The sequence below is a fragment of the Pristiophorus japonicus genome, unplaced genomic scaffold, assembly GCF_044704955.1.
Source record: "Pristiophorus japonicus isolate sPriJap1 unplaced genomic scaffold, sPriJap1.hap1 HAP1_SCAFFOLD_370, whole genome shotgun sequence".
Taxonomy (NCBI): domain Eukaryota; kingdom Metazoa; phylum Chordata; class Chondrichthyes; family Pristiophoridae; genus Pristiophorus; species Pristiophorus japonicus.
This window is the reverse complement of record NW_027253544.1, coordinates 487,809-511,727: the sequence shown is the minus strand read 5'-3', so window position 1 is coordinate 511,727 and position 23,919 is coordinate 487,809. Positions and strand designations below refer to the sequence as shown.

The following is a 23,919-nucleotide window of genomic DNA, read 5'->3' as shown; positions in this document are numbered from 1 at the left end:
AAGACAGATGAATTGACGGCACAAATAGATAGAAATGGGTACGATCTGATAACCATTACAGAGCCATGGTTGCAAGGTGACCAAGGCTGGGAACTGAAAATTCAGGGATTTTTGGCAATTCGGAAGGATGGACAGAGTGGAAAAGGAGGTGGGGTAGCTCTGTTAATAAAGGATGAGATCAGTGCAGTAATGAGAAATGATATTGGCTCAGAAGATCAAGATGTAGAATCAATTTGGGTGGAGATAAGAAACAATAAGGGGAAGAAGTTATTGGTGGGCATAGTCTATAGGCCCCCTAACAGAAACTACACTGTTGGGCAGAGCATAAATAAAGCAGTATTGGAATCTTGTAAGAAAGTTCCGGCAATAATCATGGGTGATTTTACTCTATATATTGATTGGACAAATCAAATTGGGCACGATAGCCTTGAGGAAGAATTCATAGAGTGTATCTGGGATGGTTTCCTTGGACAGTACATTGTGGAAACAACCAGGGAGCAGGGTATCTTAGATCTGGTACTGTGTAAATATAAGAGACATAGGAAATAGGAACAGGAGTAGGCCAAAGGGCCTCTCGAACCTGGTCCGCCATTCAATAAGATCATGGCTGATCTGATTATTGGCTCAGCTCAACTTTCCAGCCCGCTCCCCATATGCATTTACTCCCTTATCGCTCAAAATTCTGCTATCTCCGCTTTAAATATATTCAATGACCCAGCCTCCTCAGCTCTCTGGCACAGAGAATTCCACAGATGTACAACCGAGAGAAGAAATTCCTCCTCATCTCAGTTTTAAATGGGCGACCCCTTATTCGAAAACTATGCACCCTAGTTCTAGATAACTCCATGAGTGGAAACATCCTCTCTGCATTTACCTTGTCCAGCCCCCTCATTATTTTATATGTCTTAATAAGATCATCTCTCATTCTTCTGAACTTCAACGTGTATAGGCCCAACCTGCTCAACCTTTCTTCATAAGTCAATCCCTTCACCTCAGGAATCAAATGAGTGAATCTTCTCTGAACTACCTCCAATGCAAGTATATGTTTCAATGATAAGGATTATGGGGAGTGGGCGGAGAAGTGTAGCTGAGCCCAAGATCAAATCAGCCATGATCTGATTAAATGGCGGAGCAGGCTTGCGGGGACAAATGGCCGACTCCTGCTTCTATTTCTATATTCTTATGTTCTAGTGCCCCCCCACCCCCCGCCTCTTGGGCACTAACGGGTGGTGCTAAGCAAACAAATGTTTAACCTTAAGTGTAATGAACGGTGAGCGCCGTTCATTCTCCGCTGACCACTGACTGACCAATAATAATTGCAATTTATTCGCCATAAATTAATTTTCTAATGTCAGAAATAAAGTTTAAACATAATATAAAATTCTAAATATGAAGACCCTCTCACAATAACATGATTAAATGTATCTATTGAATTGTCTTTTACTGTCTTCCCTAAAGCCTATACTTGAAAGCCTCGCCTTGTCTCAAGAGTTGGGGCTTCTCTCCAACAGGTCTACAGTTTCAAACCACATTCTGGCAATGGCATTCTCAGCATGTGCAGCGTGCAATAATGTACAAGATCACCGGCCAGAATATTCTAGCTATAACACTCCCACATACAATTCCTCCCTTCCTGTTTAACACTGTTAGTGTACGTCATTAAATACAGAGCAACCTGGCATCTGGTGGGCAAAAAGCAAGCTGGTCAGTAATTCACATCAGGCAGTAGAGACACAGAAACATAGAAAATAGGTGCAGGAGTAGGCCATTCGGCCCTTCGAGCCTGCACCACCATTCAATAAGGTCATGGCTGATCAATCCCTCAGTACCCCTTTCCTGCTTTCTCTCCATACCCCTTAATCCCTTTAGCCGTAAAGGCCATATCTAACTCCCTCTTGAATATATCCAATGAACTGGCATCAACAACTCTCTGCGGCAGGGAATTCCACAGGTTAACAACTCTGAGTGAAGAAGTTTGTCCTCATCTCAGTCCTAATAGGCCTACCCCTTATCCTAAGACTGTGTTCCCTGGTTCTGGACTTCCCCAATATTGGGAACAATCTACCCGCATCTAACCTGTCCCGTCCCGTCAGAACTTTGTATGTTTCTATGAGATCCCCTCTCATCCTTCTAAACTCCAATGTATAAAGGCCCAGCTGATCCAGTCTCTCCTCATATGTCAGTCCGACCATCCCGGGAATCAGTCTGGTGAACCTTTGCTGCACTTCCTCAATAGCAAGAACGTCCTTCCTCAGATTAAGAGACCAAAATTGAACACAATATTCCAAGTGAGGCCTCACCAAGGCGCTGTACAACTGCAGTAAGACCTCCCTGTTCCTATACTCAAATTCCATTGCTATGAAGGCCAACATGCCATTTGCCTTCTTTACCACCTGCTGCACCTGGCCAGCTTTCAATGACTGATGAACCATGACACCCAGGTCTCGTTGCACCTCCTCTTTTCCTAATCTGCCACCATTCAGATAATATTCTGTCTTTGCGTTTTTGCCCCCAAAGTGGATAACCTCACAGTTATCCACATTATACTGCATCTGCCATGCATTTGCTCACTCACCTAACCTGTCCAAGTCACCCTGCAGCCTCTTAGCGTCCCCCTCACAGCTCACACCGCCACCCAGTTTAGTGTCATCTGCAAATTTGGAGATATTACACTCAATTCCTTCATCCAAATCATTGTTGTATATTGTAACAAGCTGGGGTCCCAGCACTGAGCCCTGCGGCACTCCACGAGTCACTGCCTGCCATTCTGAAAAGGACCCATTTATCCCAACTCTCTGCTTCCTGTCTGCCAACCAGTTCTCGATCCACATCAGTATATTACCCCCAATACCATGTGCTTTGATTTTACATACCAATCTCTTGTGTGGGACCTTGTCAAAAGCCTTTTGAAAATCCAAATACACCACATCCACTGATTCTCCCTTGTCCACTCTACTAACTACATCCTCAAACAATTCCAGAAGATTTGTCAAGCATGATTTCCCCTTCATAAATCCAAGCTGACTTGGACCGATCCTGTCACTGCTTTCCAAATGCACTGCTATTTCATCCTTAATAATTGATTCCAACATTTTCCCCACGACTGATGTCAGGCTAACCGGTCTATAATTACCCATTTTCTCTCGCCCTCCATTTTTAAAAAGTGGTGTTACATTAGCTACCCTCCAGTCCACAGGAACTTATCCAGAGTTGATAGACTGTTGGAAAATGATTACCAATGCATCCACTATTTCTAGGGCCACTTCCTTAAGTACTCTGGGATGCAGACTATCTGGCCCCGGGGATTTATCGGCCTTCAATCCCATCAATTTCCCGAACACAATTTCCCACCTAATAAGGATATCCTTCAGTTCCTCCTCTCACTTGACCCTCGGTCCCCTAGTACTTTTGGAAGGTTATTTGTATCTTCCTTCGTGAAGACTGAACCAAAGTATTTGTTCAATTGGTCTGCCATTTGTTTGTTCCCCATTATAAATTCACCTGAATCCGACTGCAAGGGAGCTACGTTTGTCTTCACTAATCTTTTTCACTTCACATATTTATAGAAGCTTTTGCAGTCAGTTTTTATGTTCCCGGCAAGCTTCTTCTCATACTCTATTTTCTCCCTCTTAATTAAACCCTTTGTCCTCCTCTGCTAAATTCTAAATTTCTCCCAGTCCTCAGGTTTGCTGCTTTTTCTGGCCAATTTATATGCCTCTTCCTTGGATTTAACACTATCCTTAATTTCCCTTGTTAGCCAGGGTTGAGCCACCTTCCCCATTTTATTCTTACTCCAGACAGGGATGTACAATTGCTGAAGTTCATCCATGTGATCTTTAAATGTTTGCCATTGCATATCCACTGTCAACCCTTTAAATATCATTTGCAAGTCTACTCTAGCCAATTCATGCTTCAAACCATCGAAGTTACCTTTCCTTAAGTTCAGGACCCTGGTTGTAAGTTCAGCAAGAGTGAGTTCTCTCGGAGAAGTGGGCAGCACTCCCATCTGAGTCGGAAGGCTAGAACATAACAAGAAATAGGAGCAGGAGCATGCCATACGGCCCCTCGAGCCTGCTCCGCCATTTAATATGATCATGGCTGATCCAATCATGGACTCAGGTCCACTTACCTGCCCGCTCTCCATAACCCTTTATTCCCTTATCAGTTGAGAAACTGTCTCTGTTTTAAATTTATTCAATGTCCCAGCTTCCACAGCTCTCTGAGGCAGCGATTTCCACAAATTTACAACCCTCTGAGAAAAGAAATTCCTCCTCATCTCAGTTTTAAATTGACGGCCCCTTATTCTAAGATTATGCCCCCTAGTTCTAGTCTCACCTATTAGTGGAAACATCCTCTCTGTATCCACATTGTCAAGCCCCCTCATAATCTTATACGTTTCGATAAGATCACCTCTCATTCTTCTGAATTCCAATGAGTAGAGACCCAAACTACCCAACCTTTCGTCATAAGTTAACTCCCTCATCTCTGGAATCAACCTAGTGAACCTTCTCTGAACTACCTCCAAAGCAAGTATATCCTTTCTTAAATATGGAAACCAAAATTTTACGCAATATTCTAGATGTGGCCTCACCAATACCCTGCATAACTGTAGCAAGACTTCCCTGCTTTTATACTCCATCCCCTTTGCAATAAAGGCTAAAATTCCATTGGCCTTCCTGATCACTTGCTGTATCTGCATACTAACCTTTTGTGTTTCATGCACCAAGACCCCCAGGTCTCGCTGTACTGCAGCACTTTGTAATTTTTCTCCATTTAAATAATAACTTGCTCTTCGATTTTTTCTGCCAACGTGCATAACCTTACACTTTATACTCCATCTGCCAAATCTTTGCCCACTCACTTAGCCTGTCTATGTCCTTTTGCAAGTTTTTTGTCCCTCCTCACACGTTGCTTTTCCTCCCATCTTTGTATCATCAGCAAACTTGGCTGCGTTACACTCGGTCCCTTCATCCAAGTCGTTAATGTAGATTGTAAATAGTTAGGTTCCAGCACTAATCCCCACAGCACCCCACTAGTTATTGATTGCCAACTCGAGAATGAACCATTTATCCCGACTCTGTGTTCTCTGTTAGTTAGCCAATCAATTTGTTCACAGTAATTGTAGCAGCACTTGTGTGCTGAGAGATTTGCATCGTATTGTCACTTGTGGCAATGAATGCCTGGGTTATCGCTATGGCCTTGGTCAAGGTTGGTGTCTCTACAGTCAAATATTTGAGAAGTATGGTTTTGTGGACAATGCCAAGTACGAAAAAGTCTCGGAGTATGTGCTCCAAATGTCCTTCAAATTTGCAATGCACTTAGCTCGGCGACATAACTTGCCATTTCCTGGCCTTCAGACCTTTTGTAGGTGTAGAACTGGTACCTCGCCATCAGAACGCCTTCCATCAGGTTAAAATGCTCTCGGACCAGTGTGCACAAATCGTCGTACAATTTCTCCGTGGGTTTCGCTGGAGTGAGCAGATTCTTCATGAGGCTATACGTTGGTGCCCCACAGACGGTGAGGAGGATTGCCCTTCATTTGGCAGCGCTCTCTTTCCCATCCAGCTCGTTAGCCACGAAGTATTGGTCGAGTCGCTCCACAAAAGTTTCCCAATCATCTCCCTCCGAAAATGTCTTCAGGATGCCCACTGTTCTCTGCATCTTTGGATTTGTTATCTGTATCTCGTTGCCAGTTATTGTGTATGGAGAAAGAGTCAGACTGAACACTGTGAGCTCAAAGTAAAGTGTAACCTTAGTCTTTTATTGCAGGTCTCCAGAGTGCCTCTCCAACCTGTGAAACCTCCTTAAATACCTGTCCTCCCAAGGGATTATGCGATCCCTTGGGACTCCCGGGGATGAGCCCTCTGGTGTCTGTAGAGAGTAAATACAAGTCCACATATATAACAACTTCCCTTTCATAAATCCATGCTGACTCTGCCTGACTGAATTCTGCTTTTTTAAATGTTCTGCTACTGCTTCTTTAATAATGGAATCCAACATTTTCCCAACCACAGATGTCAGGCTAACTAGTCTATAGTTTCCTGCTTTTTTTCTGCCTCCTTTTTTAAATAGGGGTGTTACAATTGCAGTTTTTCAATCTGCTGGGACCTCCCTAGAATCCAAGGAATTTTGGTAAATTACAACCAATGCATCCACTAATCCACTAATCAGACCCTAGGATGCAAGCCATCAGGTCCAGGGGATTTCTACACCTTTTGTCCCATTATTTAATGAGTACCGCCTCATTAGTGATTGTGATTGTGTTCCTCCTCCATTATAGCCCCTTGACTATCCACTGTTGGGATATATTGCACTGTTGGGCTGTGGGTTCAAGTCCCACTCCAGAGACTTGAGCTCATAAATCTAGGCTGGCACTCCACTGCAGTGTTGAGGGAGTGCTGCAGTGTCGGAAGTGCCGTCTTTCGGGGGAGACATTAATCCGAGGTCCCGTCTGCTCTCGCAGATGGATGTAAAAGATCCCTTGGCACTATTTCGTAGAAGAGTTCGAAGAAGAAGGGTTATCGCCCGTGTCCTGGGCCGATATTTATTCCTCAATCAACATTTGCCTCGATTTCAAAATTCTCATCCTTGTTTACAAATTCCTCCATAGCCTCGCCTCTCCCTATCTCTGTAATCTCCTCCAATGCCACAACCGCCGCCCCCCCCTCGAGAATGTCTGTGCTCCTCATATTCTGCCCTCTTGAGCATCCCTGATTATAATCATTCAACCATCAGTGGCTATGCCTTCAGCTGCCTCGACCCTAAGCTCTGGAATTTCTCCCTAAACCTCTCTGCTTCTCTTTCCTCCTTTGAGATGCTCCTTAAAACCTACCTCTTTGGCCAAGTTTTTGGTCATCTGCCCCATCTTACGTGGCTCGGTGTCACATTTTTGTCTTATAACACTCCTGTGAAGTGCCTTGGGACATTTTACTACATTAAAGGCGCTATATAGATACAAGTTGTTGTTGTAAAACAGATTATCTGGTCTTTATCACAAAGCTGTTTGTGGGAGCTTGCAATTGGCTGCCGCCTTTCCTACATTACAACAGTGACTACACACCAGGCTGTAAAGCGTTTTGGGACGTCTTGAGGTTGTGAAAGGCACTATAGAAATGCAAGTCATTCTTACGTTAAGTTATATTTATTTACTTACCAATCACATTCCCAGGTGCAGTGGCAGAACCAGTACTGGTTTAGTCTCCGACAGTCTATAGCGTGAGAGAGCGTCAGACTGTGAGCTTACGCTGCACCATGAAGAAAGACAACGTCAGGCAAGTGGATGTTCACTGGTCCCAACAGCTCCCTGGTACACACAAGGAGATGATACTTCATTACACAAATAATACATTAAAAAAGTAGCGGGGTTTTGCTGACCATTTTCAGTCTTCCAGGGATGTCACCAGTATTAGCTTCATTCTGACCATCACAGGCGTGCAGCACAGAAACACCGCTGCCTATATCTGCAGTGTGTGGAGCCGTATCGATGGAGCAGGAACCCAGCTGAATGTCATCGGTATGTAAATGTTAGCTATCACTCGCAGGTTCACAGGAACAGACCGCACTGGGACCTGTATCCGACCCACAGCAGGGCAGGGGGAAAGGATGGATTGTCCAAGATGGGAAGGGTTTTATTTTCACAAAGAAGTTGTTGGTTTAATAGAACAATAATGTTGTGTATGAATAAAGAGTCTGACCAGATACTGAGAGCTCAAAGTAAAGTGTGACCGTAGTCTTTTATTACAGGCCTCCAGAGTACCTCCCCAGCCTGTGAGGCCTCCTTAAGTACAGCTGCTCCCAAGGGCTTGTGGGATCCCTTGGGACTCCAGGAGATGGGCCCTCTAATAATTAAACAAGGTATTTACAAGTTTACATATATAACATAAGAAATTAAAATTCCAAAGACAGCCAAAGTCAGCTCCTGCCTGAATTCAAAAGCGACCCAACTGAAAGGGTGTGTGTGTTAATGTGGCATTTAAATAGGAGCCAGCAGTGGCTCCAAATGTGAATCATGTGTTCATCACAAGGGGAAATGCCAGGGTTGGGCTGTCCTGAGGATCTGCTAATGAGGCCAGCAGTTGGCACGTTAACGTTGACTTTAGCAACTCTGCAGTGGGGAAGGACAAGGCAGCCATGGTTCCCACACTAAATGACTAACCCATGGTCCCTGCCGGAAAGTGTGTGTGTGTGTGGACACTGGCAGAGGACCAGGATCAGGCTTGGCGACAAGGCCTATAGAGTCAAGAGCCTGACAACACCCAGTGTCTGGGATTAGGTGAATAATGGGGAGAGGTTCTGGAAAGTGCGGCGCTCGGGATCAGAACTGAAAATGAAGCAAGGCAGCTCCTGCGCAGGTTTCCCGGGAGTCGGGTAATCCGGCAGTGAAAGGGAGGCGGGAGCGGCCCAATCCACAAGGTAAGTGCATGTTCCAGCACTGCTTCTGGGGCAAGAGGGGCAGGACTGCACCCCCCGCCATCAGCTACATCGATTGTAGTCTCTCCCCCCCCGCCCAATCGTGTCCTCTCTCCCCCCCCTCCCCCGCCCAATGGTGGCCTCTCTCTTTCTGCCCCCCGCCCGATCGTGGCCTCCCTCTCTCTCTTTCACTCTCCCCCCCCACCCAATCGTGGCCTCTCTCTCTTATCCCCCCATCGATCGCGGCCTCTCTCTCTCTCCCCCACCCAATCGTGGCTTCTCTCACTTCCCCACCACTGCCCGATCATGGCCTCTCTCTCTCCCCCACTCGTGGCCTCTCTCTCTCTCTCACACCGCCCAATCATGGCCCCTCTCTCTCTCTCTCTCTCTCTCTCTCCCCACCCGCCCAATCGTGGCCTCTCTCTCTCTCTCTCTCTCACACGCCCGCCCAATCATGGCCTCTCTCTCCCCCACCCGTCCAATCGTGGTCTCTCTCTCACTCTCTCTCCCCCTGTTATGAATGAATAAAGAGTCTGACTGGATACTGTGAACTCAAAGTAAAGTGTGACCTTAGACTTTTATTGCAGGTGTCCAGAGTGCCTCTCCAGCCTGGGAGGCCTCCTTAAGTACCTGTGCTCCCAAGGGATTGTGGGATCCCTTGAGACTCCAGAGGATGAGCCATATGGTGGCTGTACAAGGTATATACAAGGTTACATATATAACAACACTCCCCACAAAGTCAACAGTGTAACTATTTACAAGGTGAGTCGATCTGGGGGCCTTCTTGCCGTGATTGATCGTCTCGGTACAAATGACGCTGGTATTGGTGAATTATCTGTTGGGCCGTCACTGGGCTACTGTGCAGCTGGCCTTGCTGAGCTGCCTAGTATGGTGAGTCCTGCTGGGCTGCTGCGGATGATGGGTTCTGCTTCGTGGCCAACCGCGGTGTCGGTTGGCACTGGTGTGTATGTTGGGGGGGGGGGTCAAAGAAAGTAGGGTACAAAGTGGGTTGCTCAGTGAATCTGAGTTTGATTTGGTCCAAGTGTTTCCAGTGAATGAGTCCATTTGAAAGTTTGACCCGAAACACCCTGCTCTCTTTGGCCACAACAGTGCCAGGAATCTACTTGGGACCTTGTCCATAATTTAATACAAATGTAGGATCATTGATTTCAATTTCGCGTGACACATTTGAGCTATCATAATATGTGCTTTGTTGAACAGGAAGAGAGCAGGCGGCTTCATGTAAATCAGGGTGAACTAACAAGAGCCTTGTCTTAAGTGCCCTTTTCATGAGCAGTTCAGCAGGTGGAATCCCAGTGAGCGAGTGGGGTCTCGGGCGGTAGCTAAGCAGGACTCAGGATAGGCGAGTCTGCAGTGAGCCTTCAGTTACTCTCTTCAAGCCCTGATTGATAGTTTGCACTGCTCTTTCTGCCTGACCATTGGATGCTGATTTGAACGGGGCAGATGTGACATGTTTGATCCCGTTGCGGGTCATGAATTCTTTGAATTCGGCACTGGTAAAACATGGCCCATTGTCGCTCACACGGACATTGGGTAGTCCGTGCGTGGCAAACATGGCCCGCAGGCTTTCAGTGGTGGCAGCGGACGTGCTTGCCAACATTATCTCACATTCAATCCATTTGGAGAACGCATCTACAACCACAATAAACATTTTACCCAAGAACGGGCCTGCATAGTTGACATAGATCCTAGACCACGGTTTGGAGGGCTAAGACCATAAACTTAGTGACGCCTCCCTGGGTGCATTGTTCAACTGCAAGCATGTGTTACATCTGTGCATGCAGGACTCTAAGTCCGCATCGATACCGGGCCACCACACATGGGATCTGGATATCACTTTCATCATTGCGATGCCTGGGTGGATGCTGTGGAGGTCACTAATGAAGGTATCTCTGCCCTTCTTGGGGACCACTACTCGATTGCCCCACAGAAGGCAGCCTGCCTGTATAGACATTTCATATTTGTGCTACTGGTACAGCTTTATCTGTTCCTGCATTTCCACTGGGATACTGGACCAGCTCCCGTGCAGCACACAGTTTTTAACTAGGGCAAGTAAGGGTTCCTGGCTTGTCCAAGTTCTAATCTGTTGGGCTGTGACAGGTGATTGCTCACTCTCAAATGCTTCCATTACCATGACTAAATCTGCGGGTTGTGCCATTTCCACCCCCGTGGTGGGCAATGGCAGCCTACTGAGAGCATGGGCAGAGTTTTCTGTGCCTGGTCTGTGGCGGATGGCATCTGTTATAAATGAAGAGACCTTTGTGTGTGTTAATGCAGGTGAGGCCCTTCGATGATTCCTCCAGCTCCTGCGTCATGTAGGCCAAGGTCAAGTCCAGATTCGTGAACATCTTTCCTCCCACCTGCGTGGCAAAAAGCCGTCGGACTTTGGTAGTGGGTATTGATTCTGCAGGGAGAAACGATTGATAGTTACTTTGTAATCACCACAGATTCTGACTGTGCCATCTCACTTGAGGATTGGAACGATCGGACTGGCCCACTCATTGAATTCGATCAGCGATATGATGCTGCTGGCCTAGCTCGATCTCTACCCTTTTTCTCATCATGTACGGTACTGCTCTTCTCTTGTAATGGATGGGTCACACCCCTGGAATTAGATGGATCTGCATTTCTGCTCCTTGGAACTTCCCGATGCTTGGTTTGAACAGTGAAGGGAACTTGTTTAAGACCTGGACACACGAAGTGTCGTCAGCGGGCAAGAGCACGCGGACATCGTCCCAGTTCCAGCGTATCTTTCCCAGCCAGCTCCTGCCAAGCAGCGTGGGACCATCGCCCGGTACCACCCAGAGTAGTAGCTTGTGCACCGCTCCATCGTAGGAGACTTTTACAGTAACACTGCCGACTATGGGAATCATTTCCTTTGTGTAAGGTCTCAGTTTTGTGCGGATTGGAGTCAAGACTGGCCTTGAGGCCTTGCTGCACCATAATTTATCAAAAGTGTTTTTGCTCATAATGGGCTGGCTCGCACCCGTGTCCAGCTCCATTGACACCGGGAGTTCATTTAGTTCAACCTTCAGCATTATCGGGGGACACTTTGTGCTAAATGTGTTCACCCCATATACCTCTGCCTCCTCAGTCTGAGGCTCTGGTTCGTGATGATCTGCCGTGGATCTGTTCATCCTCTGCTACATGGTGGTTTGCAGGATTAACAGGATTTGCAACTCGCCTGTACATACATTGGAGGTGTCCCATTGTTCCACAGCCCTTGCAAACGTACCCTTTGAAGCAGCATGAATGGAAATGATGCAGCGCCAACAAGTGTCTCAGTGTCCCAGTGTCCCAGTGTCCCAGTGTCTCACCCTTGATGATGGACTCTGAGACATCTGCGGACGTGCAGCTGCAGGCATGTGGAGCCTGCCCTGTATGTTGCGATGTGAAAACAACATCACTTTGTTCACAGTACTTGTAGCAGCACTTGCGTGCGGAGAGATTTGCTCAGTATTGTCACTGGTGGCAATGAACGCCGGGGCTATTGCTATGGCCTTACTCAAGGTTGGGGTCTACACAGTCAAAAGTTTGTGAAGTATCATTTCATGGCCAATGCCAAGTATGAAAAAGTCTCTGAGCATGTGCTCCAAATGTCCTTCAAATTCGCAATGTCCTGCAAGGGCGTCTTAGCTCAGCGATATAACTCACCACTTCCTGGCCTTCAGAATTTTTGTAGGTGTAGAACCGGTACCTCGCCATCAAAACGCTTTCCTTTGGGTTCAGATGCTCCCAGCCAAGTGTGCATAAATCATTGTACGATTTCTCTCTGGGTTTCGCTGGAGCAAGCAGATTTTTCATGAGGCCATATGTTGGTGCCCCGCAGACGGTGAGGAGAATTGCCCTTCGTTTGGCAGTGTTCGCTTATCCTTCCAGCTCGTTGGCCACGAAGTATTGGTCGAGTCGCTCCTGGAAGACTTCCCAATCATTTCCCTCCAAAAATGTCTCCAGGATTGCCACTGTTGTCTGCATCGTTGGGTTTGTCATCTGTATCTCGTCGCCAGTTGTTATGTATGAATAAAGAGTCTGACTGGAAACTGTGAGCTAAAAGTAAAGTGTGACTTTTGTCTTTTATTGCAGGTCTCCAGAGTGCCTCTCCAGCCTGGGAGGCCTCCTTAAGTACCTGTACTCCCAAGGGATTGTGGGATCCCTTGGGACTCCAGGGGATGAGCCCTCTGGTGGCGGTACAAGATATATACAAGGTTACAAATATAACACCCCACACCCGCCCAATCATGGCCTCTCTCTCCCCCACCCGCCCAATCGGAGCCTCTCTCTCCCCCACCCGCCCAATCGTAGCCTCTCTCTCTCACTCTCTTCTGCCCGACCAATCGTGCCCTCTCTCCCCGTCCACCCACCCAATCTTGGTCTCTCTCTCTCTCTCTCCCCCCCACCCGCCCAATCATGGCCTCCCTCTCTCTCCCCCAGCCGCCCAATCGTGGCCTCCCTCTCTCTCCCCCAGCCGCCCAATCGTGGCCTCCCTCTCTCTCCCGCAGCTGCCCAATCATGGCCTCCCTCTCTCTCCCCCACCCGCCCAATCATGGCCTCTCTCTCCCCCACCCGCCCATTCATGGCCTCCCTCTCTCCCCCACCTGCCCAATCATGACCTCTTTCTCCCCACCCACACAATCGTGGCCTCTCTCTCTCCCCCAGCCACACAATCGTGGCTTCCCTCCCTCTCTCCCCCACTATCAATCTCCGATTACATCCTTCCTTCCTGAGGGAGTGCTGCACTATCAGAGGGGCAGTACTGAGGGAGCGCTATACTATCGGAGGGGCAGTACTGAGGGAGTGCTGCACTGTCGGAGGGACAGTACTGAGGGAGCGCTGCACTGTCGGAGGGGCAGCACTGTGTGAGCGCCGCACTGTCGGAGGGGCAGCACTGAGAGAGCACCGCATTATCGGAGGGGCAGTATTGAGGGAATGCTGCACTGTCGGAGGGGCAGTACTGAGGGAGCGCCGCACTGTCAGAAGGGCAGTACCGAGGGAGCACCGCACTGTCAGAGGGGCAATACCGAGGGAGCGCTGCACTGTCGGAGGGGCAGTTCTGAGGGAGTACGGCACTGTCGGGGGAGCAGCTGAGGGAGAAAGGCACTGTCCGAGGGGCAGTAGTGAGGGAGCGCTGCACTGTTGGGAGGGCAGTACTGAGGGAGTATGGCACTGTCAGAGGGGCAATACTGAGGGAACGCTGCACTCTCAGAGGGGAGCTACTGAGGGAGTATGGCACTGTCGGAGGGGCAGTACTGAGGGAGCACTGTACTGTTGGAAGGGCAGCACTGAGGGAGTGCTACACTGTCGGATGGGCAGTACTGAGAGAGTGCTGCATGGTTGGAGGTGCAGTACTGAGGGAGCGCTGCACTGTCGGAGGGGCAATACTGAGGGAGTATGGCACTGTCAGAGGGGCAGTACTGAGCGAGTGCTGCAATGTCGGAGGGGCAGTACTGAGGGAGTATGGCACTGTTGGAGGGGCAGTACTGAGGGAGTATGGCACTGTTGGAGGGGCAGTACTGAAGGAGTGCTGCACTGTCGGAGGTGCCGTCTTTCAGATGAACATTAAACTGAGGCCCCGCCTGCCATCTCAGGCCGACTTAATAGAACCTACGGCCACTCCTTATTCCTACATTCCTTGTCCATTTTTCTTTCCTTTCTGTTTCCTTATCTTGTTCTTTCATTGCCCGCCCCCCCACATGATGTGAATTTAAATCCTACACCACAGCACTGGTTCCTCTTCCAGCGAGGAAGAGGATTGTAAATTCAATGCGCCAATTGATAGGCCACAAATGTTACCTGCCAAATGTCAACCCAAGCCTAGATGTAGTCCAGGGTCTGCTGTGGAAATCACAAGTGAACAGCCCCATTTCTGACATTATGATGGAGGGAAATTCATTGATGAAGCAGCTGCAGATGGTTGGGACAAAGGAACGAAGCATAATGTCCCAGGGCTGAAATGATTGTCCTCTGACAACCAAAACATCTTCCTGTGTGTTAGGTATGGCCTCAGCTACAGGCCATTTACCTAATTTTGTTGAGGCTCTTTGGTGCCATACAGATTGGAAAGCTGCCTTGTGTCCATGTTTGCATCAAGGCTGTTATGACATCTGGAGCTGAATGGCTGAAGTGGAAACTCAACGGAAAGAGAGGTGGCTATTAATGAGTAGGTGTCGCTTGATGGCACTACAGATGAATCCTTCTATCATTACTGATTGGAAGGAGACTGTCCAGTACAGTAACCGCTAGGCTAATGGTTATGGGACTAGACTAGCAACCCGTCATGAGTTCAAATCTCCCAATGGTGCCAACAGTTCAATACAAGCTCTGCATTAAAAGGTTTCTCTTCTCATGAATTAGTAATTAACTAACTCTACTAGTTAATTATTGGAATTGATTTTGCTGAACAATGCAATATTGTGCTTTGCATTTAAGCACGTAGGACACCTCCCCATCTGTCGATGGTCTTCAAGCTATTTCTATCTTTCCTTTCCCCTTAAAGGAGTAGTTATCCAGTCTCCGGGCCTGGAACGTGTCACAGAGGGTCACACGGCGCGGTTACAGTGCACCATGCGGCACTCCAGAGTGAGTGACACCGATGTGCACTGGTACCGGCAACTACCGGGGCAAGATATGGAGTGGGTTTTAACACATGAGGCAAGTGGCAGCACACGAGGAAGCCGAGGTTCCACTGACCGTCTCCAGCCTTCCAGAGACACCTCCAATAACAGCTTCATTCTGACAGTCACAAATGTGCAGCCCAGTGACACTGCCGCCTATTACTGTAAAGTGTGGGGAGATATCAGTGGGAGCAGCTCAATGTAACCAGTAAGTACAGTTCACATTGTAATAATATTATATCTGCGTCTGACATCACCTTGTGGATCAGGGCTGGTAAAGGTCCAATATTTGATGGCAAATACCTTATTCTGTTAGTCCAGTCCCTTACATGTCCCTCTCACTTTCACAGATCCTAATGTCCAAATGGATGAAGACCTGAGGATTGTCTGGATCAGTGTGGGGGCTGTGCTGGGACTTACTCTCATTGCTGGAGTTGCTCTTGTCTTCTGTATCAGACAGGCATGGTTCGGGAAACTGCAATCCTGTACGTTTAAATAAATATTTCACGGTAACTACCACATCTGGATCAGCTGCCCATAGTCATTGAAGGGATAAGAACAGAAAATACTGGAAATACTCTGCAGATCAGCAGCAACTGTGCAGCGAGAAACAGAGTTAACATTTCAGGATGATGACCTTTTGTCAGAACTGGAAGGGGTTAGAGATGGACAGTTTTTAAGCAAGTACACAGCCAGGGAAAGATGGGCATTCATAGGTGCTGTGAGTATTTCCAGCGTTTTCTGTTTTTATTTCAGATTTCCAGCATGCTTAGTATTTTTCTATTGTTTCAGTCATTGAAAGGTGAGAGTATTAGTGAATTCAAGAGGGAGCTGAGTAGATTCTTTTGGTGAAAGAAGTGTTTTGGGCTATGGACGACAGTACAGTTTGGGTTTTTGTGAACTTTGGGACCACCCAATGGACTGCAATGGACTTTCCCCAACCTCCATGTTTGCGTGTTCCTATCTACACTCGGTGTTGGTGACATTCTGTGATTTCCTTTACAGCCCCGTCTGTCCACACTGCTACTACATTGCCAGCACGCGATTATAAAAATACCTCTCTTCCCGGACGCTCACAAGTGAGTCGAGTTGGTTGGCCCAGTGCCAGCCTTTTGTTAATGTTCTGGAGTATTTAAAGCATTAGGGCCTAGAAATTCGATGACTTTGAATCCATTTTACAGGCATAAAACGGGCGCCAAAATGTCCAGTGTAGTGGTCAAGCAGCACGTGTACATTCCACGTTGGGTGTGCGCCGCCCACCATATTGGTATAGGCATCAAAAGAGGCATCCAAGGCCCACGTCTGAAACAGCCATTAGTCCTTTGCATTTGCAAATCAGGGGCCGAGTGCCTGGTTGATGCTTCCTTTACCAAACTGGTTTGCCTGAACACAGCTGGCACCAGGCCGGCTACATTCAAGAAAACCAGGTTTTCCTGCGGCCTAACCAGCGCCCCTCAATGGAGCCGCTGGAGGCCACCAGCAAAAGGGCAAGTTTAAAATAAATGCTTTCATGAATGTGGAGCCGACAGGTGCAGGAGTGCCCCCCCACCCACCTGTCCAGATTCCCCCCTCTCCCGGGCACATCCCCTTCTCCCGAGACCTATACCTGATGCAGTAACCACAAATTCAAATACTCTTCAACGCCGTGCTGCCTGGGGAGATCCGAGTAGGTGTCTGCAGCTCGTCGGTTTGGTGTAAATGAGAAGCCCGATATTGGGTGAGCTTTGGGCCTGTCCGTTCCAGCACAGAGATCGTTCTCTAGACTTGAATGTGGAGGCTCAGTCGTTGAGTATGTTCAAGACAGAGATCGATAGATTTTTGGATATTAAGGCAATCGAGGGATATGGGGATAGTGCGGGAAAGTGGAGTCGAGGTCGAAGATCAGCAATGATCTTACTGAATGGCGGAGCAGGCTCGAGGGGCCAAATGGCCGACTCCTGTACCTAATTCTTATGTTCTTATGTTGAACACACGACCTTCTGATTCAGAGATGAGAGTGCTACCAACTGAGCCAAGACAGACACCTTAGATTGTTGAGAGACACTAAAGTACCAAATATGCTGTTGCCTAAAGTGACCTATCTGGATTTCTTGCTTTCCTTTTTTCAGTTTTCCCAGAAGCCCAAGGAGTTGAGATCTGCCAACAGAGAAGCATGTACCTCCAGAAAATACCAAACTAGACGCTTCATTTCAGGACAAAGCAAGACTGAACAAGTGCTTGAGAAACACCAGCATTGCCGAGAACTGAAGGATCAGCAACTTCAACCAACACAATGGACTCACCAGCATCAGTCGGCACCAAGAGGTCACCAGCACCAATCATCACCGAGGCGCTTTTTACCCTTTAAGAATTTAGCACCACCAACCAGCAACAAGACTTTATTGGCACCGACTGGTTCTGAACTCTATGCAAACCAAAGACAGATTAAACCTCATCTCTCCAAGGAGGTAACTATCAGGCCGGTAACATAGGACTCCCTTCATACAGAGAACTCCCAATTCCCACCACTGCATTGGTCCAAATACACAGAACTATTTGTTGGGAACGTGGTCTCAATATACAAGCTCTGCAGATCCTGACCTGAGTAGAGCCCTTACTCTGCATCCTGCATACAACACTTCTGCTGGCTTGAGGTTTTTCATGCCCACATCCCTTTAGACCATAGTGTCAACATCTTACCTTAAAAGGAAACCCAATGAAGCCCTTATACAGTACACTAGTTGAAACACTGAGTTTTTCCAATTCGAGTCATAGAATAGTTAAAGCGCAGGAGGCCATTCGGCCCATTGAGCCTGTGCTGGCTCTCTGGAAGAGCACTTAAGCTCGTCCCACACAGCCGCCCGTTCCCTGTAGCCCTGCAATTTTTTTCCCTTCAGGTCCTTATCCAATTCCCTTTTGAAAGCCATAACTGAATCTGCCTCCACCCCCCTTTCAGGCAGCGCATTCCATATCCCAACCACTCGCTGCGTAAAAAAGCTTTCCCTCATGTTGCCTTTGGTTCTTTTGTCAATCACCTTAAATCTGTGTCCTCTGATTCTCAGCGCTCCCGTCTGCGTTGCAGCCCTTGGAACAGCGGTAGGTATGAAGACCTGCAAAAAAGGTAAGTTACAGTTTTTATTTTTAAATTATTTTCGATAGCTAAGTATCTTGTGATTTTTTTTATTCTTTTGCAATTTTTGGGGGTGTTTTCCACCCTCCCTAGGCCCAACTCGTAGCGGTATCGGCCTCGGAGGAAAGTTGCAGCAAATTTGCGATTTGCGCCACGAATCCTTGTGCAACGCCGATTTTTACCCCTGGGCGCATTTTATCCTGAATGTTAGGCCTCGTAGCAGTAGCAGAGTCATAGCGGTATTAAAACAAAATTGAATTTCTAACCCTTAGAGTATTGCGTACAGTTCTGGTCGTCATATCATAACAAGGAAATAAAGAGGCACTGGAGAGGGTGCAGAGAAGATTTACAAGATGATACCAGAAATGCAAGGTATACCTATCAAGAATGAATGAACAGATTAGGTCTCTTTTCTCTTGAAAAACTTCGGCTGAGGGGTAGTCTCAGAGGGCTTTAAATTTATGAACGGTTTTGATAGAGTGGATAGAGAATGTTTCCACTTGTGGGTAAGAGCATAACTAGAGGCCATCAATATAAGATAGCCATCAAGAAATCCAATAGGGAATTCAAAAGAAATTTATTTACCGAGAGAATGGTGAGAATGTGGAACTCGCTACCACAGGGAGTGGTTGAAACGAATAGTATCGATGTATTTAAGGGGAGGCCAGACAATATGAGGGAGAAGGGAATAGAGGGTAATATTGATAAATTTAGATGAGGAAGGATGGGAGGAAGCTCGAGTGGAGCATAAACGCTGGCATGGACTGGTTGGGCCAAATGGCCTGTTTCTGTGCCATATATCCGATGTAATCCTATGTCATGTCTTTATGGGGGCAACATCAGCAGCTATCACAACTGCCCTTGGACAGGGTTTATTTTGAGCAGGTAGAACACATGCTGTTTTAAGTGAAACAAGCAGAATATATGTGCTTTGTAGGTGAAAAAGCAGAATCCATTTTAAAAGCCTCTCTCACTCACCTGACAGACTAGGGCTCAGCTGCAGGCTTATTACACCCTGCATCGGGCACCAAGCTCTACAGCATCTGCTATATTCGCAGTGACGTTCAGGCCCAAGGATCAGGTGCATGTGAGCCACCTCAGGCTTCAGAGGAGTGATGGAGCAGATATTGCCATTCCATCTATGGCCCACGGAGAAAGCTGCCTGTACCAATCTGTAGCCATGTGGAGAAGTATCACGGCAAATATCAGAGAGAGTTACTCTCTTCATTTCAGAAGCCTGTCTCACAGATTAGATCACACCACCCATTGCAGAGTTCTCCGATGAGACAGACAAGCTACATGGACTCAGTTAATGGATTCAGTCTGATTCCAAACATTTGTTTTAAATTACAGAAATCAAGTGATCTTCAAGCGGATTCCAACTCGACATACATGGTAACTATATCAAATATAGTAATTCAAACTAAGTTAGTGATTGATGCCAATATAGCAATTCATGTCAATATAATGAGTTAAGCCAAATCAAACCAACCCTTCAGAATAAAATGATAATGGATTGCATCTACCTTGGTCTTACTGCAGGAGAAGGGTCCACAGCCAGCGAGGGAATGGAAGACCAGCAGGAAGAGTAGTGCAAGGAAGGTAGTGCAGGGGTCCCCTGTGGTCATCCCACTGCAAAACAGATACACTGCTTTGAGTACTGTTGAGGGGGATGACTCATCAGGGGAGGGCAGCAGCAGCCAAGTTCATGGCACCGTGGCTGGCTCTGTTGCACAGGAGGGCAGGAAAAAGAGTGGAAGAGCGATAGTGATAGGGGATTCAATTGTAAGGGGAATAGATAGGCGTTTCTGCGGCCGCAACCGAGACTCCAGGATGGTATGTTGCCTCCCTGGTGCAAGGGTCAAGGATGTCTCGGAGCGGGTGGAGGACATTCTAAAAAGGGAGGGAGAACAGCCAGTTGTCGTGGTGCACGTTGGTACCAATGACATAGGTAAAAAAAGGGATGAGTTCCTACGAAATGAATTTAAGGAGCTAGGAGCTAAATTAAAAAGTAGGACCTCAAAAGTAGTATTCTCGGGATTGCTACCAGTGCCACGTGCTAGTCAGAGTAGGAATCGCAGGATAGCTCAGATGAATACGTGGCTTGAGCAATGGTGCAGCAGGGAGGGATTCAAATTCCTGGGGCATTGGAACCTGTTCTGGGGGAGGTGGGACCAGTACAATCCGGACGGTCTGCACCTGGGCAGAATCGGAACCAATGTCCTCGGGGGAGTGTTTGCTAGTGCTGTTGGGGAGGAGTTAAACTAATATGGCAGGGGGATGGGAACCAATGCAGGGAGATAGAGGGAAACAAAAAGGAGGCAAAAACAAAAGACAGAAAGGAGATGAGGAAAAGTGGAGGGCAGAGAAACCCAAGGCAAAGAACAAAAAGGGCCATTGTACAGCAAAATTCTAAAAGGACAGAGGGTGTTAAAAAAACAAGCCTAAAGGCTTTGTGTCTTAATGCAAGGAGTATCCGCAATAAGGTGGATGAATTAACTGTGCAAATAGATGTTAACAAATATGATGTGATTGGGATTACGGAGACGTGGCTCCAGGATGAGCAGGGCTGGGAACTCAACATCCAGGGGTATTCAACATTCAGGAAGGATAGAATAAAAGGAAAAGGAGGTGGGGTAGCATTGCTGGTTAAGGAGGAGATTAAGGCAATAGTTAGGAAGGACATTAGCTTGGATGATGTGGAATCTATATGGGTAGAGCTGCAGAACACCAAAGGGCAAAAATCGTTAGTGGGAGTTGTGTACAGACCTCCAAACAGTAGTAGTGATGTTGGGGAGGGCATCAAACAGGAAATTAGGGGTGCGTGCAATAAAGGTGCAGCAGTTATAATGGGTGACTTTAATATGCACATAGATTGGGCTAACCAAACTGGAAGCAATACGGTGGAGGAGGATTTTCTGGAGTGCATAAGGGATGGTTTTTTAGACCAATATGTCGAGGAACCAACTAGGGGGGAGGCCATCTTAGACTGGGTGTTATGTAATGAGAAAGGATTAATTAGCAATCTCGTTGTGCGAGGCCCCTTGGGGAAGAGTGACCATAATATGGTGGAATTCTGCATTAGGATGGAGAATGAAACAGTTAATTCAGAGACCATGGTCCAGAACGTAAAGAAGGCTAACTTTGAAGGTATGAGGCGTGAATTGGCTGAGATGGATTGGCGAATGATACTTAAGGGGTTGACTGTGGATGGGCAATGGCAGACATTTAGAGACCGCATGGATGAACTACAACAATTGTACATTCCTGTCTGGCATAGAAATAAAAAAGGGAAGGTGGCTCAACCGTGGCTATCAAGGGAAATCAGGGATAGTATTAAAGCCAAGGAAGTGGCATACAAATTGGCCAGAAATAGCAGCGAACCTGGGGACTGGGAGAAATTTAGAACTCAGCAGAGGAGGACAAAGGGTTTGATTAGGGCAGGGAAAATGGAGTATGAGAAGAAGCTTGCAGGGAACATTAAGACGGATTGCAAAAGTTTCTATAGATATGTAAAGAGAAAAAGGTTAGTAAAGACAAATGTAGGTCCCCTGCAGTCAGAATCAGGGGAAGTCATAACGGGGAACAAAGAAATGGCGGACCAATTGAACAAGTACTTTGGTTCGGTATTCACGAAGGAGGACACGAACAACCTTCCGGTTATAAAAGGGGTCGGGGGGTCTAGTAAGGAGGAGGAACTGAGGGAAATCCTTATTAGCCGGGAAATTGTGTTGGGGAAATTGATGGGATTGAAGGCCGATAAATCCCCAGGGCCTGATGGACTGCATCCCAGAGTACTTAAGGAGGTGGCCTTGGAAATAGTGGATGCGTTGACAGTCATTTTCCAACATTCCATTGACTCTGGATCAGTTCCTATGGAGTGGAGGGTAGCCAATGTAACCCCACTTTTTAAAAAAGGAGGGAGAGAGAAAACAGGGAATTATAAACCGGTCAGCCTGACATCGGTAGTGGGTAAAATGATGGAATCAATTATTAAGGATGTCATAGCAGTGCATTTGGAAAGAGGTGACATGATAGGTCCAAGTCAGCATGGATTTGTGAAAGGGAAATCATGCTTGACAAATCTTCTGGAATTTTTTGAGGATGTTTCCAGTAGAGTGGATAAGGGAGAACCAGTTGATGTGGTATATTTGGACTTTCAGAAGGCGTTCGACAAGGTCCCACACAAGAGATTGATGTGCAAAGTTAGAGCACATGGGATTGGGGGTAGTGTACTGACATGGATTGAGAACTGGTTGTCAGACAGGAAGCAAAGAGTAGGAGTAAATGGGTACTTTTCAGAATGGCAGGCAGTGACTAGTGGGGTACCGCAAGGTTCTGTGCTGGGGCCCCAGCTGTTTACACTGTACATTAATGATTTAGATGAGGGGATTAAATGTAGTATCTCCAAATTTGCGGATGACACTAAGTTGGGTGGCAGTGTGAGCTGCGAGGAGGATGCTGTGAGGCTGCAGAGCGACTTGGATAGGTTAGGTGAGTGGGCAAATGCATGGCAGATGAAGTATAATGTGGATAAATGTGAGGTTATCCACTTTGGTGGTAAAAACAGAGAGACAGACTATTATCTGAATGGTGACAGATTAGGAAAAGGGGAGGTGCAAAGAGACCTGGGTGTCATGGTACATCAGTCATTGAAGGTTGGCATGCAGGTGCAGCAGGCGGTTAAGAAAGCAAATGGCATGTTGGCCTTCATAGCAAGGGGATTTGAGTACAGGGGCAGGGAGGTGTTGCTACAGTTGTACAGGGCATTGGTGAGGCCACACCTGGAGTATTGTGTACAGTTTTGGTCTCCTAACCTGAGGAAGGACATTCTTGCTATTGAGGGAGTGCAGCGAAGGTTCACCAGACTGATTCCCGGGATGGCGGGACTGACCTATCAAGAAAGACTGGATCAACTGGGCTTGTATTCACTGGAGTTCAGAAGAATGAGAGGGGACCTCATAGAAACATATAAAATTCTGACGGGGTTAGACAGGTTAGATGCAGGAAGAATGTTCCCAATGTTGGGGAAGTCCAGAACCAGGGGTCACAGTCTAAGGATAAGGGGTAAGCCATTTAGGACCGAGATGCGGAGGAACTTCTTCACCCAGAGAGTGGTGAACCTGTGGAATTCTCTACCACAGAAAGTTGTTGAGGCCAATTCACTAAATATATTCAAAAAGGAGTTAGATGAGGTCCTTACTGCTAGGGGGATCAAGGGGTATGGCGAGAAAGCAGGAATGGGGTACTGAAGTTGAATGTTCAGCCATGAACTCATTGAATGGCGGTGCAGGCTAGAAGGGCCGAATGGCCTACTCCTGCACCTATTTTCTATGTTTCTATGTTTTGTTTCAGAATTTTGATCCAGTCTTAAGTCAGTACAAAAATAACCCTGTCGACAATCAAACCTGGAAAAGCTGTTGGTCCAGATGGTGGGACCCAAAGCGAAGAGATGGTTGATCTCCTTCTCTGAGGTACTGGCAACCGGTAAAATTCCACTGGTTTGGAGGGAGACTAAATTAATTGCCCTCCTGAAGCAGGGGAAGAACACTTGTGAAGCCTCCAGCTACTGCCCAATCTCCTTCCTCTGTACTAGTTATAAAGTGCTGGAGAGGCTGTCCATCACCGAAGTGACCCTTACCAGTTGTTTACAGAGAATGGAGGCTTACTTCCACCGATGGCAACTTCGGACAAATCAAGAGACTGACATCTCCTCATTCCACCTCAACACCCATCAAGTCTCCTTTTGCAGCACTGAGGTAAACCATG

At 47.2% G+C, this 23,919-nt stretch overlaps 2 protein-coding genes across 3 annotated transcripts in view; both read right to left on the bottom strand.

Annotated features, from left to right (window-relative positions):
• The window catches only part of LOC139250425 (immunoglobulin alpha-2 heavy chain-like), a gene marked incomplete at its 3' end in the record, with an annotated part of 222,120 nt that overhangs the window by 164,217 nt on the left and 33,984 nt on the right, over positions 1-23,919 (bottom strand). The gene's annotated exons all lie outside the window — the stretch shown is intronic.
• Positions 1-23,919, bottom strand: part of LOC139250428 (uncharacterized) — a 68,070-nt gene that overhangs the window by 41,946 nt on the left and 2,205 nt on the right. Inside the window, exon 1 of one of the 2 annotated variants that reach the window (XR_011591296.1) lies at positions 18,056-18,134. Coding sequence is in view for 1 of the 2 variants with exons in the window: in XM_070872825.1 (XP_070728926.1) it covers positions 18,056-18,130 (75 nt within the window). In the remaining variant the exon portion in view is untranslated. Of the gene's footprint in view, positions 1-18,055; positions 18,135-23,919 lie in introns of those variants that run through there. The other variant, XM_070872825.1, reaches the window with a different exon arrangement.